At 36.7% G+C, this 20,035-nt stretch overlaps 1 protein-coding gene and 1 non-coding gene across 2 annotated transcripts in view; both read left to right on the top strand.

Moving 5' to 3' along the window:
• KPNA1 (karyopherin subunit alpha 1) overlaps positions 1 to 20,035 on the top strand; it is a 70,421-nt gene that overhangs the window by 40,711 nt on the left and 9,675 nt on the right. Inside the window, exons 6-12 of the mRNA XM_024578223.3 lie at positions 2,140 to 2,271; positions 3,240 to 3,328; positions 3,625 to 3,724; positions 4,308 to 4,471; positions 6,525 to 6,603; positions 12,612 to 12,737; positions 14,435 to 14,562. Coding sequence (XP_024433991.1) covers positions 2,140 to 2,271; positions 3,240 to 3,328; positions 3,625 to 3,724; positions 4,308 to 4,471; positions 6,525 to 6,603; positions 12,612 to 12,737; positions 14,435 to 14,562 — 818 coding nt within the window. The remainder of the gene's footprint in view (positions 1 to 2,139; positions 2,272 to 3,239; positions 3,329 to 3,624; positions 3,725 to 4,307; positions 4,472 to 6,524; positions 6,604 to 12,611; positions 12,738 to 14,434; positions 14,563 to 20,035) is intronic.
• Positions 19,839 to 19,982, top strand: LOC112320738 (small nucleolar RNA SNORA79). Its single transcript, XR_002976449.1, has one exon. It is a non-coding gene; the product is annotated as a small nucleolar RNA SNORA79 (small nucleolar RNA).

Here is a 20,035-nt window from a genome sequence, read left to right as displayed (position 1 = left end):
ATTTCTTTTCATTGAAAACTCCTTTTAGTATATCATTTACCTACTCAGGTTATTGTTACCATTTCTTTTGCATTAGAATCACACTACAGTCTGTTTTCTTTTTGACACAGATTGGCGTGTGTGCTGATCTTATTCTTTACAGATTGCTTTGCCTCCAGTTTTCATTCCTTTGACTTGGTCTCTACAGTAAGTGATGACTCTGTTGAACTTTGAGCTTGCCTTCGGGTAGGAAAGTTTGCTTTTATATTCACATCATACGTGTCTGTTCTACTAATAAATTTTCCTAGTAAGCCAAAGGAGCTACATTTTAAGTGAATTGTGTTTTTTTTTTAGTGTCCACTAAACAATCTGACATATTATTTGACATTTCTGGCCCTGGATACCAAAACTACAATTGAAAGATTTTTGTCAGTGTTGTAGGTATGCTTGAGAGAGGAAACTATGAAAGAGGAAGCTAGAGAGTCTGGCTTTAAGTGAATTACATTAGGAGGCTGTAATCTAGTTCTCTTTGACTGGCTGTGTAACATTACTCAAGTCGTTAGATTGTTGGGATGTTTTTCTGGTAGTTTCCTCATTCATAAACTGTAAGAGCCAGGCTTCTCTGGGTTGCTGTGGAAAATACCTGAGAGTATGTGAGTAATGCTTTGAAAATGTAAAGTACTGTATAAATGTGAAGTTTCAATTCAGACAGATTGAAAAGGGTTTGAGCATTGATTTCGGTAGTGATTTAATTACAGGGGGATATTTGGTGGGTTTTGATTTAACCATGGTGCTCCGGCTCTGGTACTCGCTGCTGCTGTAGTAGCAGTGTCTGCTGTGCTACCAAACCGCTGTATCTCACTTGTGTATGTCACAAGTTTAGGTTTCTTTGAATGTCCTCTTCTTTAAATGTCTTCTGCTGTGAATTTGCTGTCATTAATGTGGCTTTGAACTGTGCTAACCAGATTGTCTTCCCATTTCTTCCGTCTTTCCTTACCCCTTATGATTGGTGTTTTAGTTTTTCATATCATAGCTGCCTTTCAGTGCACCCAGAAGCTAAGAAGAGTCAGCTCCATTTTTTTGATGACTTTTTATTGATCTCTCATTCAAGGGGCATACATACCACTGACTTTTTTTCTGCATATGAGCTTCATTAAAGGATAAACTAAAGATAAAATGAGAGAAGGAAACAAAACTAAGAACTAAACTAAAATAGAACTGTAAGAGTTCATTTTCGGAATTTAATAATTCTTGGATTTCTCCATATGAGGTTTTAGAGTTAAGTTATAATAAAGGTGGGTAGGATTATTAACATACTAGAATTTTCATTGGCCATAATTTTCTTCATATCTTCTGTTTACTAGTTTATCAACATTTAAGAATGCTCTTTTTAAAAAGTCTTACCCCTGTACCTTGGTTTGGAGCCTTCTCATTTATTGGAAGAAGCTTTTAAGCTCTGAAGTTGCCATTTCTATTAATTATATGCATGTTAACTTCTTTTGTCCTATTTATCATTTAAAATATCTTTTACCTTTGTCACTCTGCCTATATTTTACACATTTTACACTAACATCCTCTCTCCATTTCACTTTTCCTATCCTATATAAATTACTTAATTTTATTTTTTATTAGATAATATACATAATTTGAGGCCAAAGTTATAGACAGCTTTACAGTGAAAAGTAGTGTTTTTCCTTCCCACCCCTGTTCTCCATTCACCCTGACCTCTCCATATTGGTAACAAGTATTTACAGTTTCTTGTGACTCCTTCCAGAGATACTCTGTGCAATCAGTAAATTAATGCATACATTCCTTCTTAACCCTTTGGAGAATATAGTATGATGTCCTATTAATGTATACTGTTTTGCATTTTTTAAAAATTTATATCTTGGGAAATCATTCCATATCAACATATGAAACACTCCCTCATTCTTTTTATGTCTCTTGTTAGCTCTGCCTTCATCTGAAACTTTAGATACCCTGAATAGTTCTGTAGGCTTCTGAGTATTTCTTCGGGGAATTCCTCTATTAAAAATAATGCATTCACTGGATAGATTATATGCAAATAATCTCAGATCTTTTTTTCATATACAGAAAATTTTACTGTTATAAGTAAACAAGCTATTCTAATAAATAATGAAATTATTTTTATCTTTATAGTTTGAATCAGCTTGGGTACTGACAAATATTGCTTCAGGAAATTCTCTTCAGACCCGGATTGTGATTCAGGCAGGAGCTGTGCCTATCTTCATAGAGTTGCTCAGTTCAGAGTTTGAAGATGTCCAGGAACAGGTAAAAAAAATGAAACAAAGAAGCAGGTGAAAGAATACAATTTTTCCCTTTGTTGTTGTATTTAGGGCCTCAGTTTTACCGCTTGGCCATGACAATCCATGATTCATTAGAGGGAGCTTTCTAGGAATCTGAACTTACCAAAACAGAAAATTTAATAGTGAGTATAGGTAGAATTTCTCCTAGAAACAAAACCATTTTTCCTTCCAAACCTGAAATTCTTTAAGCCCTCAGATATACCTTTTAGACCATGCAAGTAGTTTCAGTTTTTTATTGTAGGAATTTATAGTGTTGATTGAAGTAGCAGTTTTTTGTCAGTTTTGTGCACAAAAGACTTAGAAAACATGAATTTTTAATTAATTTTTTATTCAAACTTTATCATATTTGCAAATATAAATCACTGCTAAGTGAGAATGAGTTTTTTCTACAGCTTTATTGAGGTATGATTGACTTAAACTGTGTATATTTAAATCTAGTAAGTTTTGACGTGTGTATACCCATGGACCATCATGACAATAAAGATAATTAATATGTCCATCACCCCCAAAAGTTCACTAAAATTTTCTGCATTTTGATTGTTCTTAAATTTTTGTTTACTATTTGCTTTGGCAAGCAAGCTTTAAAATACATTTTTAACCAGTTGAGTAAGCCATACTGCTCTGTACCAAGGGCTGTGTGGAATGTTACTTAGGGTTGGGACCTTGAGAGATAAAGAATTATGTGTAAGAACTATTTTCATCCTTTACTAAGCATACTGCTACGAGTGTTCACATGTCTATTTTATAATATTACTGATCTTCTTTCCCCAGTCTCACAAGTATTTCATGACTCCTTGATGAGTAGACTTAGGGTTATTGGTAATGTTAAGTACTATGTAACTTTGTAAAGAATTGTTGGGATTTGTTTGCATTTTTTTGAAAGAATTTGAGAGAAACTATACAACCTGTCATTAATGAATAATTTTTTCACAGGCAGTCTGGGCTCTTGGCAACATTGCTGGAGATAGTACCATGTGCAGGGACTACGTCTTAGACTGCAATATTCTTCCCCCTCTTTTACAGTAAGTTTCTAAATTTTTTTTTAAGTAATAAAAATATGGGAAGTTCTGCAGAGAGCAGTGCATCTTTGGAAATTATTTTGGATTTTCTACTGGGATTTTTTTGTTATGGACATTTACTGACTTGTTCAGGTTCAGGTATTTCTTCAGGCATCCTGTCTTGTTCCAGTCTCAAAATTCTACATTATTTGGTTAGAATTAAACTTTATTGTTCTGGAGAAAATGGTTTAGTGACTATACATGCCATCAGAGAGTTAATGTTAATTATGTAGTTTACCGTTGTATTATCATATTTGTAGGTTATTTTCGAAGCAAAACCGCTTGACCATGACCCGGAATGCAGTATGGGCTTTGTCTAATCTCTGTAGAGGGAAAAGTCCGCCTCCAGAATTTGCAAAGGTAAAGATTATAGTTGTGGGAAATTTGCAGGAAAAAGGTGCAATTAAAAGAGTGTAGCAACCAATGTGAATATGAAAGGAAAGAGATAATAAAATTCTACCATTATAAATTTTATCAAAAATTATTTGGTTTTAGAGAAATAGGGCTTTTTCTTGTTTATTTTGGTTTTAATTTAGAATAAATTTTGATGCCCGTAAAAAGCTCTGAATTAATCTTTTAAAGCTAGCATTTTCTATATCTACAATACAGAATTTCCTAGCTTTAGCACTTGTGAAAGTTCTGTTCCCTCTGTGGTCTACAGTGAGGGTATCATGACAAGGAATCTCTCAGAATTGGTATTGTATTCAACTTTGCTTTCTGAAATTACTCTCCTTGGGCTCTTACCACCTCATCAAAGTAAACTGTAAGGCCACTGACGGCATTCTCGAAGATGGGAATGCTACTTGGCTACTTGTCACTCCATCTTTAGAAGTACTGATCACTCCAGAAGTCCTCAAGTGTGCTCCTTGTTGCTTTCTGGAGTTTCTCACCTCACTTCTGGCTTTTATTCTGTAGAATTTTATAATCATATCTTCCTTTGCAGGTTTCCCCCTGTCTGAATGTGCTTTCCTGGTTGCTGTTTGTCAGTGATACTGATGTACTAGCTGATGCCTGCTGGGCCCTTTCATACCTATCAGATGGACCTAATGATAAAATTCAAGCAGTCATTGATGCGGGGGTGTGTAGAAGACTTGTGGAGCTGCTGATGTAAGTTATGGTTAAGAAAGTATGTCTGCTCTTTTGCCCCTATGTCAATTTTTTAGCTGCTGTACTCAGATAGTAATTCATTATATTGATTTATTATACTTTGGACTTCTGTTTTTTGTACTTATTTATATTGATGTCATGTCTGTTTGTTTGCTCTGAGGCTTCTAAAGAACCTCTCACTCTTAGACTGTCAGCAGTCCTTCAAGAACATTTGAAAAACTGATCTGTGTAATTCTCCCATTCATGCTTAATGACCTGAGACCAACCACTGGCTAGTGGAAGGAATATTGCCGCTAAAAATAATCATTCCTTATCTTTCTGTCTGATTTAGAGCTTATTGTAGACTGTTGTCATACTTTGAATTTTATTTTGCTATGTCTCTTTGTGATGCCTTTGGTTTGTGGAACGGAAGATTTATTGATAACACAGAGACTGTATAAATCAAATTTTTAGATAATACTAAAGAAGAAAAAAATTAGAGTTAAAACATAATGGGGAAATGATACAATTACAAGCTATGTGAAATTTAATTCAAGTAAGTACAAAGTAGATACAAAGAGACATTGTCCCAAATGACGTGTGGAATAGATTGGATCAGTATCATAAACACAACACAAAACTCTGGGATTACAGCTGGTCACAGCCTGGGTACAGTCAGCAGCGTAATGCTATTGTGAATTAAAACTAGTCTGATGCTCCAGGAGTCAGAAGTACAGCACTCAAAATCTGGGAAGTAATCTTTTGTACTCTTTAGTCACTAGATTAACTGTGTATCTTAACCATTTCTTTTAATCATCCAATCTTAAAATATATGTGAAGAAACTACCAGTTTTAAGAAGAGTAATCAATCATATTGAAGGGGAGAAAAAAATAGGATTTTTAAGGAAAGTTAAAGTATTGAGTTGGCCAGAAAGTCTGTTTAGTTTTTCTGTAAAATAAAGGACACATTTTTCATTTTCACCAATAACATTATTGATTTGGATAGTTTGAGTATGTCGGTCATCTCCCACATGGTATAACGTTGATGTACCAAGTGATAAGTCATCTCACTTAATGACTCAGTTTGATCACTATCGACTTCATCTGGTCTACCCGGTGGGAGCATCATCTAGCGAGAAGTCTGTAGCATGAAACTTCGCAAACCACTTTTCACACATTCGATCAGTCACAGCACCTTCTCCCTACACTTACTTGCACAATTCTTTTTTTGAGTTTTAATCGTTTTTACCTTTCTTGAGATAATAAAGCACAATATGCCTAAAATGTTGCCTATTTCTTCCATCTTCAATATTAAAGTGGCTACACAAAAATTCACCAATTTTGGTAAGTTTTTTTAAATGCACGCTGATATGACAGCTGTCACAAATTGTTTTGAATGAAGTTAAAGACAACTAAATGCTACTAGAGCCATCGTATGGAAAAAACCAAATGAACTTTTGGCCCACCTAATATATTAACTTAATTGAAATAAAGACTTAATATTTGTCTTCAAATATATAAAGGGTTTTGTGGGTTTTGTTTGTTTTTCTGGGTGTTTTGTTTTGTTTTGTTTTGTTTTTGATCAGTAAGTCAGGAGTGGTTTGGAGAGTTCACTATTTGAAGTGTGAAGCCTGGCTTTCATTTTCAGATTATTTCAAGTTGATTTATTTTCTACTCTAAAAATTATGCAATTTATAAAAGAAGTGCTATATAAATGTTAACTACTGCTCTTCGTTACCTCAGCAACCACAGAGACCAAGTGAAGAGGAAATGAAGACTAATAAAGAATGAGAGAGAAAACTTAGAATCTGGGTGATGGAATACCTGGGAAATATTATTAGGAAAGATTTATAGGGTCTTTTTTTAATCCAAAAACACAAAATAAAGAAGAGACAGTTCTTCTAGGGAACACCCAACATTCCATTATCCTGATAGGGTTCCCCTAATAAACACCAAAGGTGCCTTTCTGCTCTAAAATCCTATCAAATATTACTTACTTTGGATTTCAGCTCCAAGGAGAAGAGACTAAGGATAGCATTGTTGGATATAATAACATTTCTTTTTATGGTTGCAGGCATAATGATTACAAAGTGGTTTCTCCTGCTTTGCGGGCTGTGGGAAACATTGTCACAGGGGATGATATTCAGACACAGGTATGAATAAGTGGCAAGTATTTTTTCTTTCAAAAATAGTGCATTGAACCTCATAATTGTCTATTGTACTATTGAATTCTATATTATTGAAGAGAATTAATACTTTGTTTCATTAATGCTTATTAAAAGTTAGGCAGCTACTTATACTACCATTACTATCTCTGTTTTGACCTGGTACTTGTAGCAATTTTGGGTTCCTCTGTGACCGAACTTACCTTTTGGCCAAGCAGGTTTATTTTCTGCTACTCCTACTTTAAATGTTTCTTGGGAGCATCACAAGTCTCCAGTAGCATCCTTTCTCTGTCTCTGTCATCTGTCTTTACCTCATCATCTCTGATAGCTTCCTCTTTTTGTACATGATAAGTCTCTCATGTGAGGAGTATCCTTCCCTTCTAGTTCCTAATGTCAGTCCATTCAACTTCTATATCAAGATACATCCACTCACAGTGGATTATCCTAGCCATTTTTCTTCTTGACCTTTCAGATACATTGGTGTATTACCATTATCTTTAAATTATCTCTCTAGGATTTTGTGGTGTTGAAGTATTGGGTCTCCTGCCTCATTGACTGTTTCTCTTTAGTGAACTTCTATTTCTGTTTCTTCCTTTAGATAATCCTTCAGCCTCATTCACTGATCTTATTTATAAATTCAGCCTTTGTGTACATGAATTAAGAATTAGGTTTAGCCTCACCTTAGCTTTTTCTTTTTTCGAGAGAGGGAAAAGGGAGAAAAAAGGGAGGGAGAGAAATATCAGTTGGTTGCCTTTTGCACCGGGAACCAAACTTGAAACATAGCCATGTGTCCTCAATGGGAATCAACTGGTGACATTTCACTTTGTGGAGTGATGTCCAACCAACTAAGCTATGCCAATCAGGGCACTTTCGCTTTTTCTTAACCACCACTTACTTTCAGAAGTACATTTAATGTCTTCACTTTTCTAACCTCTAAAAGTAAGGAAGATTGGATTTGTTTTCTGAGGTGTCTTCAGACTCTGATATTTACTTTAAATTTATTCTCTCCACTAGGGGACTCATTACTTTCCCTTGTGTATTTGGACCTCTGCTTATTTATGTTCCCTGTCTCAGAGAATGGCACCAACAGTTGTCCGAAGTAAAAACCTGGACATCAGCTTGATTCTCTTCTCTTCCACTGCTTTCATCAGTCTCCTAGTCTAGTATTCTGTCTCTGCTTACCCTTTGTAGTGCTTACAGTTCTTGTACCATTCCCATGTTACCAGAAGGATTGTAAAATGCAAATTTGATCATGTTTAATCTTACCTGGAATTTATTTATAAAAAATTGTGTCTTTATTCTTACATGTTTAAACTTTAGTCACCTTCAAAGTACTCTCCATTTAATGCAATACACCTATCAAGACTTTTTCCACTGCTCAAAACAGTTTTTAAACTCTTCGATTTTGTTGCCTTTTAGTGTTTCTGCTGGTTTTTGTTTCATCTCTTCCACATCAGCAAAATTTTTCCCTTTGAGGACTTTGTTCATCGAGGGAAACAAAAAAAAGTCACTCAGGGCAAGATTGGGTGAATAGGGAGAGTAGACATGGGGGTCATGCCGTTTTTGGTTAAAAACTGCTGAATACTCAGCGTGGTGTGGTAAATCATCCATCTTGAAATGGGCAAACATGCGGAAAGAGTCTTCAAAAATTTGCTGAAGCCAAACGCGGCCTCTCACAACACCACCAGCTGGGTATACTGATACAGATGGGTTCCTAGAACATTCACCTAGCAGGGGAAGCCTGTACTAGAAGAGGCTTACCTAATTCCTTTTCTTCTTTTTCTTTTCTTTCTTTATTTCTTCTCTTTTTTTTTTTTTGTAGTCCCCCCTCATACAATCTTTTTATGGTCTTCTGTTGTCCTTAGATGATGTCTAAAATCATTTAAAATCTAGTTGCTATATAATGGAATGCTGTGCAACAGAAGGAAGAAGTTCTTACACACTGATATGGAAAGCTCTCCAGGTTATATTGTTTAAAAAGAAAAACAAGAGAGGGTTGTGGAACAATAGTGGTGCTCTGGGGCTAGGGGGAGACTTGTTAGCCAAGCTGCTGGCTCGACACAGCTCAGACCTCCTGCCCTGGTCCCAGGGATCCGGTGGCCTCCAGGAGTGGGGGAAGCAAATCCTGAAGGAACTGGATGAGTATTGTAGGAAGTTTAAATGGGACCCAGACAGCACCCAGAAGAGAATAGTGTTGCACTGCATTCAGAGAGCCCTGATTTGGAGCCAGGAGCTGGGTGACAAGAAGATCCAGATTGTTAGTCAGGTAGTGGAGCTTGTAGATAACAGGACCAGTCAGATGGACAGTCATGTGGAACTCTTTGAGGCACACCAAGAGATCAGTGACACCACTGGCCATAGTGGCAAAGCCAGCCAGGATAAGTCCAAGAACAAGACAGTCGCACAAGCAGAAAAGCCCAGTAATGAGGTCTCGCTGACAGCATAACAATGATAGTTGAGAACCTGGAGAATGCAGCTAATGATCATGACGATATCACCTCAGGAATATCTAAGAAGAGAGCAAAGGCCCCAACAAGAAGAAACGCTCCAAGGCTAAAGTAAACCTTCCCATCGACTGAACAAGTCCACGTACTGTCTGTGCAGTCAGGTCTCCTATAGAAAAATGATCAGCTGTGACGACGACAACGACAAGTGCCCTATCTAGCGGTACTGTCTCGAAGGTTGAGAGGAGAACAAGAAAACCCTGGAGAAATCCAGAAAGGAGAGGGCTTATAATAAGTATTTGGTGGACCTTGCTGAACAGTGAGAACTAAGCCAGTGTATTTATTACATTGCCCCCTTTGGTGAGGCGCAGGGACTGTATAATGCATATTATTAAAGAATGTTAGAAAAGGAGCCATTCCTTTTGTGGGGATGGCAGGGATTCTCTTTGCGTTTTGTTTTCATTGGTACACATGTGTAACAAAGTGATCTGTTGGTCAACATTTTAGAAAATAAAAATATAGGTTTGAATTAAACACACAAAAATAAACCCCCAAAAAGAACAAGGGGCAGGAAGGAAAGGAGAAAAACACAATGTACATTATGTTAGCATGAAATTTCTCTGGAGGATACACAGGAAACTAGTAATATTGGCTGCTTCTGTGGAGAACTGGGTGTCTGGAGTACAGGAAGGTTAGGGAGGCTTTTTAAGTATATTGTCCTTTATACTTTCTGTATTTTTAAACTATTTCCATGTATTTGCTATTCAAATAAGTGTTTCTGTGTTCCCGTTCCCACACCATACTCTATACTCTTGCTGTTTTTTTCCTGAACTAGCTGTGACCACGCTCGGCTCTGAGCTTTAACACATGCTGTCTTCCCTTTAACACATAGCACTCCCCCCCTGCTCTGATCACAACCTTACATGTATTTGCACTCGGCCACTGGCTTGTCATTCTTCAGGTCTTGGTATGACAAAACACTGATTTGGGGGGGGGGAGCCTTGTTTGCTCTCATACTCTTAATTTAAGTTAGGTACTCCTTTTGTTTTCATCCATCATAGCACCTACCATCCTACACTGTATTAACTGTCTTAATTACTAGATTATAAGCTTCTGGGGGGGAACACTGTCAATCTTGTTCATTTTTATGCCTCTATAATCTAATAGTTACTGACACAATGTAAAGGGACTCAAAAATATTTATTGAATGAAGTTCTGAATCTATACATCTAGTCCTGACTTCTCTCAAGTTTAGTCCCATGTCTCCAGTAGCCTGTTAGATCTTTATGCTTGCATGTCTCACATTTGTCTCTCACAGTGTACCTTCTTCCCCCACAAAGCATGTTCCAACTCTTGATTTTTCCCATTGCAATTAATGATACAACTCTTTATCCACACTTGAAATTTTGCGGTCATATTTGACGTCTCCGTTGCCTCTCACACATTGTATAGTAAATCACCAGGTCTTGTTGATTTCTCTTGTTACCAGATCCATGTCTTATTTTATTGTGTCACGTGGGTTGTTGCTGTACCCACCTGATTTATCTTCTTACTCTCCTAAGCATTTATCCCTCTCAGTTTATTCTCCCTAATAACAGCTTCATCTTTCCTGATATAACCTTATTCATATTATTTATTTTCCTCTTAGAAACAAGCTTCTTTGATGCCTATGAGCTAAAGAACCTTGAAAGACTTTAAGGAACTTGTACTTCAAGATTTTAGTCTCCTTCTTCTTCTTCTTCTTCTTCCTCTTCCTCCTCTTCCTCCTCCTCTTCCTCCTCCTCCTCCTCCTCCTCCTCCTCCTCCTCCTTCTTGCCTACTAGTAATTTAGAGGATACAGAAAACCCTTCTTTGTTAACTTCAGTGTTAATGTTTTTTTTATTTTGATACTTTGTGGTAGCCTATCCGGGCATTTTCTCATTTTCAGCCTTTCTATCTGCAGTGTCCTTTTCTTTGCTTTTGAAATCTTACCTGTTTTAAAAGCATTCTCCCCCAACTCTCAATGAAGCCTTTTCCTGACTACCGTATTTTGCCAGGTATATACGCACCTTTCTGACCAAATTTTTGAGGGGAAAATAAGGATGCACATTATACATGGGTAGTACTAATCCATATCTATATAAATGTTTTTAATTCTTTTATTTGTGCTTATACATTAAAAGTGTAACTCCAGAAAGCAATAATGATATCTATATGCAAGATAATACCCTGGAATATGATAGTCAGTTATGTTTCTAAATATAAATAAAGAAATTGAATTAAAAAATTAAAATGAGAGATTTTTTTCTTGAGAGTTTGGGCCAAAAATGTGGGTGCACATTATACATGGGAGCGCATCATACACAGCAAAATAGGGTGCTTCTCCCTAGGTATTATCTTTTACTTCTGATGTGTTTATTTTCCAGACTCCATGTTTTGGCACTTTAAAAATTACTTTGTGAGATATACTGTTACTTATAAAGGTTATCTCTGTTTAACCAAAGTTTTATTTTTTTGAGCTATGTTAATAGGCAGAAAAAAGGCTTCCTTTTAATTTGCATTTCTTTCATTACTTGTGAGATCACTTTTTATTCAAATTTCATTTACTCTTACCAATTTACATTTTAAAGATAACAACTCTCTTATCTGTTGCTCTTCCCTCCTATTTTTTGGTTGTTTTTATGCTTGAAAAGTCCTTCACTATCCCAAAACCAGCTATTTACTGATATTTTTTCTTCTGTCTTATGATTTGCCTTTTATATTTACTTTTTAAACCAGCTGCAAATTTATTTGGTAACTGGGCTAAGTATTGATTTTTAAAAATGTTTTCAATTAATTAACCCCTTGATTCTAGTACCCTCTAGTGAATAAGACACCAGTTATTGTAGGAAAAAAGATTAACTTCATTATATACTTACAAATATAACTTCTTTATAACTTCAATATATACTTATAATTATAAATTCTTTATAAATAACTGAATTTGCTTTTGGACCAGCTATCTATTCTGTTATTCAGTGATTGATTCTTGAGCCTGCCACCTATTATTTTAGTGATAACAACTATATGATTTTAGTTTTTGGTAGAGTAGATCTCCTTCATGTGTATTTATCTTACCTCCTTCACCTATGTAAAATTTTTGATAGCAGGGACATACTCTTTTTATCTTTGTATGTTATAAAACACTTGGTGTACTTCATTAAGTCTGTATTGGTTCATTGACTGCCAGGGAGCGGGACTTAAAAATCTGAGACCACTTCTCAATTTCTGGCATCTTGATATATTACCCATCCGAAGGCATTTTAATACGCTTTGGGAATAGGAAGGTGAGTAATGAAGTGTGTCTCGCTAAGTACGGTCTTAGTAGTTGAGAATGTGTACAATGAAACTGCTTTGATAATGTTAGAAACTAATGCTATCTAGCAGTGAATTTTTTTTACGTATACAGTTAGTGTAAAATTTCAAGGGAAAATATTCTTTGCTTTTATTTTTCTTAACCTAGAGTTTTTTAAACTTTGCTTATTTTTGTTTGGATCAGTATAATAAGTAAAATATTCAAACTTTTCCTTTTAGGTAATTTTGAATTGCTCAGCTCTGCAGAGTTTATTGCATTTGCTGAGTAGCCCAAAGGAATCTATCAAAAAGGAAGCATGTTGGACAATATCTAATATCACAGCAGGAAATAGGGCCCAGATCCAGGTAATTTTATAGCCCCTGTCTTTAATTTTTATTGATAAGTAAGATTTTTTTTTCTGTCAGCCTTAAAAATTTTTTTTTTCATTATTGCCTTGGACACCGCTAACTTCTAAGGTTGTCTTATTTGGTCAGTCTACTTCTTTTTTAAAAAAATCTACTTTAAAGAAGTTACAGCTTTTGAACTTACACTTAGACCTTGGTATTTCCCTTTGCCTTTACTATTTGGTGATTTGCCAAGATAGTGAAATAGTGTCTTATATCCTTGCAGTGCTTTGTCAGATTTGATGCTAAACAGATTAGCTTTACTCTTGCCAAGTAAAATATGTATTTTCTAGTGGACTCATGTATTGGATTGCTTCAAATTTTCCATGAACCTTTGGGGACCTGTTTTTCTCTAACTAGTTATCTGCTGTGTCCTTTTGTCCTTATATCGGTGGAGGAGTAGCCCAAGTGGAAGGCTAGCAGTGGGCCAAATGGGTCAGCATAGGCCATGAGAAAGGCTGGAACAACAGACTGAAAAACAGTTTATGAGACTTTGAGCTGAGTGGAATCAGAGGTCATCTAATCTAACATTCTCATTTATAGATAAAACTGAGGCTCAGAAAAATAAGATGATTTGCTCAAGAGCACCTCTCGTAAATGACAGGACCAAGATGAAGTGCCTTTCCGTTAAACTTTGCTTACTTTCCTCATTGGCATAATAGAAGAAGTTCTTAACAAGGAAAACGTAGGTTAGTCATCCCCTAACAGAGTGCTGACAGGGGCTGACGTCGGCAGCATGCATATGAGGTGATTTCAGCTGCAGTTGGGTGCCTGCTATCACCAGTCTCTTATGTAGAACTACTCAGTTTCTTGATATCGGATATGAGGCTAAGGGGAAACATAAAGAAAAGTAATTTGAGGAAGACTACTTTAGTGTCAGTGTATGAGAGAGACTGAGTAAACATTCTGTCCGACTGAAAGCTGTTCTGGTAATCTGGATGGGAGTTGATGGCTTGGAACAGGATGGTGGCAGTGCTCAAGGAAAGGAAAAGGTGGGCTCAGGGCATTTTAAATTGAAAATGTAAAAGACATGGTGACTGACTGAATTTAGAATACCTACAGACAGACAGACAGACAAAGAGAGCCTTTGCAAACTAGAGAGATTTGAAAGGAAACCACATACAGGGGGCAGATGATGTGTTTGAAGCAATTAGCAGACCTAAAGTCAGCTGTTGGCCATCCTGGGCTGCGGTCGAGTGAGAAAGGAGTACCAGAGAGCTACCACACGCGCGCATGTCAGGGTGCATGCTGTAAGAGAAATGAAAAAAGCAGAGGAACAGAGAATTGAACTTTTATAATTTATTGGGGGTGGAACAAGAGAGGACAATAAAAGACAAAATTCGGAGGGAAACTAGGAGATTATAAGGGCACAGACTCCAGGGAGGGTGTTACTGATACCAAGTGTGGCCAGAAGGTTTAGGGATAGTGAGGACTTAAGTCCTTGTAATTTATTTTTAACAGGGGAGGATTGTCATTAGTGAAACCAGCTGAAAAGTTATAGTTAGGCTTAATTTCATGAACACTCTTATAAGTGTTTTTAGTTTGTCAATTACAGTTTACATTCAGTATTTTGTATTAGTTTCAAGTGTACAGCATAATGGTTAGACATTATAAATCTTATAATTTCCCTTTCCATTTAATTTTTTTTTTAATTTCAGACTGTGATAGATGCCAACATTTTTCCAGCCCTCATTAGTATATTACAAACTGCTGAGTTTCGAACAAGGAAAGAAGCAGCTTGGGCCATCACAAATGCAACTTCTGGAGGATCAGCTGAACAGATCAAGTAAGTACTAGCCAGGACTGACTGACTAGCCAGCATCTTACAAATTGAAGGAAAAATTATATTTGTCTCCCAATTAAGAATGCTCGTTCTAGCCTCTTGGAAGATTGGTTTTGGTTTCATAATTAGACTCAAATATAGATTTAATTCCTTATACCTTTCCCATTCCTTCCTGCTGAAAAAAATTCTGGGATGTGAAAAGTAAGGCATGGTTGAGGTTTGGAGCAGTAGAAATAATTATAGGGGTGGTTTCAGCCTACTCTGGAGCTGCTTGGTCAGAAACATCTTGAGTAGTCTGGAAGGTTACTTGTAGAATCTTTAGAATTCAACTTTAGTAGTTAACTCTTGCTATTTTTAGTTTAAATGTCTTCATTGACCAGATGTGGAAGAGAGGTGTATCTTAAAGTGCCAGATTCAGTAGAGGCAAGTGTCTCCCGAAGTACTACAGCATTCAGTGAAGAGAGAGATCTGTATTAGCTTGAGACTTAAATGGCCTGGTGGGTAGCAGCTTATAATCTTAATGGCTAGAAAAGGCATAAACATGAATAGGGATCATAACATTTAAATCTTGCCATTTGTGATAGGATGGATGGACCTAGAGGGTTTTATGCCAAGTGAAACAAGTCAGATAGGGAAAGACAAATACCGTATGATTTTACTTACATGTGGAATTGAAAGGACAATCAATATAAACAAAGAAACAAAACAGAAACAGACTCATGGATACCGAAATCATACTGATGGTTGCCAGAGGGGAGGGGGATTAGGGGGCTGGGTAAAAAAGATGAAGCATTTGAGCAGTACAGATTGGTAGTTACAAAATAGTTATGGGGTTGAAAGTACAACATAAGGAATATAGTCAATAATATGGTAATAATTATGTGTGCTCCAGGTGGGTACTGGAAATATCAGGGGGAACACTTTGTAAATTATATATAATTGTCTAACTACTATGCTGTACACCTGAAACTAATACAAAATAATATCGAATTTAAATTGTAATTGAAAAAATAAATATGGGGAGGAATCAATTCCTCAGGAATATTGTATAATTAAATGCTAAATTAGGGATATTAAGTGTTTCAGATAGAAAGAAACAGTAGTGACAAAGAAAAAAATGGAACCTAGACTTTTAACTTACTTTAACTTTCTTTATGGGGAATTCAGATGAGGGGAAGATGGTTTCAAATGAGTGGTAAAGCATCAGCCCCTTTCTCGTATGTAGGTACTATTGGGGAAACACTACCTCTCACATTGTTGCTCTGTAGGTTAAACAGTCACTGAAGTAGTGCCAATTTTTAATGCTCTGTTGAGAATTTAAAAATGAAAAGATAAAGTAATCCTAACATATCAGAAATTGATCAGGTGTGGAAAATAAGAGGTAAGATGGGTGTGAACACATGCAGTAGCTGTTTCTGTAAAATTCATTGTGGACAGGTTATTCATGGAAGACTTTCCACGTGATGTTGTATGAGATTAGGTCTTTACCTCTAAGATTCTGGTTCTGAGGTATAGCAAGTCATTGAATAATGTTTTGTTGTAGTGTAGAAACTTGTTTATATTAATGAGAGTATGGTAAAATAGGTCTTATTATGTTGGTTTGCTTAAAGTGGTAGAACCTATTGACAATGTTAAGTGAGGACTTAATGTATGTACTATGATTATAAGTATGCCACCACCAGATGGCAGTAATTGCGGTACTATAGAAGTTATTTGAACAGTTAATAGTTTTATGTTCAAATTCAGATTTATAATTATTAATCGTCTCTACAAGGTGTACAGAATTTATTTTCTTAATTGAAATGGTTAAACTGGACATATACATATTTTTTAAGCTTTTCTAAAGTACTGTGATAGCTTTCATCAGAAAGCATTCAAGGATATTTTGCTCTGTTGGAGGAGAGTAGAATGGTTACTACCCCTTTTTAAAATCTGGCATAGCTATTTATAATAATTTAGTTAGTTATCAATATCCTAGCAGTTTCTTTTAACTAGATGAAGTTTTCTTAAAAGATTATTACAAAGATATAGTCCAGATTATAGAATATAAACTGACTTTGTTTCTGAAGAAGATATCTATGTGGCTTCTGCTCATTCTTGCCAGGAAGACAAGATTTAGATGCAATAATCAGTTAGAATAACTTAGAAAATATCCATAATTCTGTGTGAAATACAATCAAATATACACATACTGTTTGTTCTTAAGAATGAGGGATAAAGAATGTTGCCTGGAACTAGAGTGTTTCATGAAAGAGGTGAAACTTAGCATTTAGGTAGAGATTTGGCAGTTGTTTAGAGGAGCAAGAATAGCATGAGGAGAAGTATGATGGAATATGCACAGTAAATGTTATTGGAAGAGGCAGATCAGTCTTGCTATAGGGTTAGAAGGTCTGTCTTGGGAGGACTAAGTGAAATAAAGAAGATGGTCTTTTGAGGAGAGAAAAGAGAGCAATTAAGATGCCATTGCAGTAGTTTAGTGTGCAGCGATGGCCACGATTAAGATAGTAGCTGTTGCATGGGATATGGATTGAGTATGGGAAAGCAGGATCTATAGGACTGAGTGGCAGGCTATAGGTAACAAAGGAAAGGGAAAAGTCACAGATGACTGGGGAAAATGGTGGGTGCTGTTGAAAGTCCCTTCAACATTTCATATAATAAGGACTTGGTGATGATGAACTCCTTGAACTTGATCTGGGAAGCACTTTATCTGCCCTTCCATTGTAAATCACAGCTTTGCTGGATAGAGTAATCTTGGATGGAGGTCCTTGCCTTTCATGACTCTGAATACTTCTTTCTCTAATGGGAACTCCTTTGTAGGTAACCGTGTTCTTTTCTCTTGCTGCTTTTAAGATTCTCTCCTTATCTTTAACCTTGGGTAATGTAATTATGATGTGTCTTGGTGTGTGCTTCCTTGGGTCCAGCATCTTTGGGACTCTGAGCTTCCTGGACTTCCTGGAAGTCTTTCCTTTGCCAGATTGGGGAAGTTCTCCTTCATTATGTTTTCAAGTAAATTTTCAATTTCTTGTTCTTCCTCTTCACCTTCTGGCACCCCTGCGATTCAGATGTTGGAATGTTCAAAGTTGTCCCAGAGATTCCTAAGCTCCTCCTCATTTTTTTGAATTCTTATTTCTTCATTCTGTTCTGGTTGAATGTTTCTTTCTTCCTTCTGCTCCCAACCGTTGATTTGAGTCCTGGTTTCCTTCCTGTCACTGTTGGTTCGCTGTACATTTTCCTTTATTTCACTTTTCATAGCCTTCATTTTTTCCTCTATTTTGCAACCATACTCAACCATTTCTGTGAGCATCCTGATAACCAGTGTTTTGAACTGTGCATCTGCTAGGTTGGCTATCTCTTCGTTGCTTAGTTGTTCTCTTTTTCTGCAGCTTTGATCTGTTCTTTCATTTGGGCCGGGGTTTTTTTGTTTTGTTTTGTTTTGTTTTTTTGATCTCCGCACCTGTTACATAGTAAGGGGCAGAGCCTCGGGTGTTCACCAGGGCAGGGGCAACCCATGTAGCTGCGTTGTGATGCTGTATGTGGGGAAGGGGTCTGAGGGAACAATGCCGCCTGCTCAGCTCTCTGCTGGCTTTTAGTCACTTCTCCCCCTACCCACAAGCAAATTGGTCCTTTCTGGTGCTGATTCCCAGGTGGGTGGGTTTGTATACGTTCTAGGACCCTGTGGGTCTCTCCAGTGAATTCTCCTGTGAGTCTGGGAGATTGTCTCCCTGCCTCAACCCTCACAGGTTTTTCACAAAACCTCACAGTCAGAGGTTTTGAGACTTCATTTCCCCATGCTGGAACCCTGGGTTGCATGGTGTGTGTTGCTCCCGGGTTGTTTCTCCCAGTTTATCTGTACACAAATGTGGGACAGCCTGCCACCACATAGCCCACCCTGGTCCTCCAGCTGCTGCTTGCTACAAGTCCTCACTGCCCGGCTGCCTTTATCTGCCCCTCCTACCAGTCTGCATCAATGTTTCTTCTTTAATTCCTTGGTTGTCGGACTTAACATACAGTTTTTCTGTCAGTTCTGGTTGTTTTTTGCTTTTAAATTTGTCCTTTTGGTTGTACGAGGAGGCACAGTGTGTGTACCTACACCTCCATGTTGGCCAGAAGTCTCTCTTGAGGGTGCTGGTTTTAGACACACTGAGTTTGTCGCTCAACTGAAGAAATCTGATTTTTCAGTTCTGTCTCTCAAAACTTACTTTCCTCTGTTCTAGAGTTTGTGGGTTTCTTCCCCATAAATTTCTCCTTCCTAAAGGAACTCCGAAATGTAAAATTACCAATTAGCTCAGATCTTTCAGGTTGGAGACTTTAATATAATATGAGAAATATAATACACTTTTCCAGATAATGTATTCTTGTGAATTGAATTTCTAACCGAGAAAATTTCTTAATGATACTTTTCTATCACAAAAGCTGGCTAGCATTGATAACCAGTGCTCACTTTACCCAGTTGTTCCAAATACCCACCCATAGGGGCTACTCCCAGACTTTAACTATAGAATTGTGCTTGTTTTCCAGTCATTTTTTCAAGACTTCAAACTTCTGAGGATTTTCTCAAAATAATACTGCTTTCCAACTCCTACACAGCCCAGATGCCTTGATCACCTGTTCTGTTTTTAGGTGTAGATTGCTCTTTAGAGAAATTTCCATCAATAGTGAAATACCACTATCATTGGTCTTTAAATCTCCAGAGGTTTCATCAGAAAATCACACCTGAAATTCCTTCTGATCTTGTAAGGTATGCAAAGTAAGCACCTGTTGACTCGGTGATGCCACTACTGGCCTGAAAACAGAGCTTTTAATCTTTAATGTCCTTGGAAAGTAAGTTGTCATCTGCTCTATTTGCTCACATCTGGTAATCTACATTAAAATATTTTAAATGGCTAGAATTCTGAACCCAGAACTCATTAAATGACTAATGTCAGAATACAAAGTACTGATAATATATTTTGCAAATAAAATCTCACATCTTCAGAACTCTGGATTTGCTTATTAGCATATTTTTGGGTAGAGTTTTTAATAAGAGCATTTTAGTCTATAATCTTATAGTTCGTTTTTGAATTATTCATTTAACAAATTATATACAAGTTCTGGACACTTCTAGCATCCTTAAAATTCATTTTAATCCTCAATCAAGTTTTCAGTACACTGGTTTTCATAATATAACACCAGTGTTACAAAACTAAATGAACTTTTAAAGTCAGTAAATATAAGGATCAGATCCGTCAGGATTTTTATTGGGAAGAAGAGATCACATCAAGAGCAGAGCAGGGATCATTTGATGACTGTTCCTCCTGTTGCCTTCAGGCCTGGCACTGGGATTTTAGGTCATCATAAATTAAAATTTGATTTTCTTCACTCAGAAAATATTAGGATAATGGGGTTATTTGTTTATTTTCTGAAATTTGCAGAATCAAACACTTAGAAAAAAAAGAGCAGGCCAGGATGGAGTTTGAGGACAATTTGGAGATTGTGA

This window comes from Desmodus rotundus, chromosome 2 (genome assembly GCF_022682495.2).
Source record: "Desmodus rotundus isolate HL8 chromosome 2, HLdesRot8A.1, whole genome shotgun sequence".
Classification (NCBI taxonomy): domain Eukaryota; kingdom Metazoa; phylum Chordata; class Mammalia; order Chiroptera; family Phyllostomidae; genus Desmodus; species Desmodus rotundus.
The sequence above is the reverse complement of the archived record's forward strand: the minus strand, read 5'-3'. Positions and strand labels throughout refer to the sequence as shown.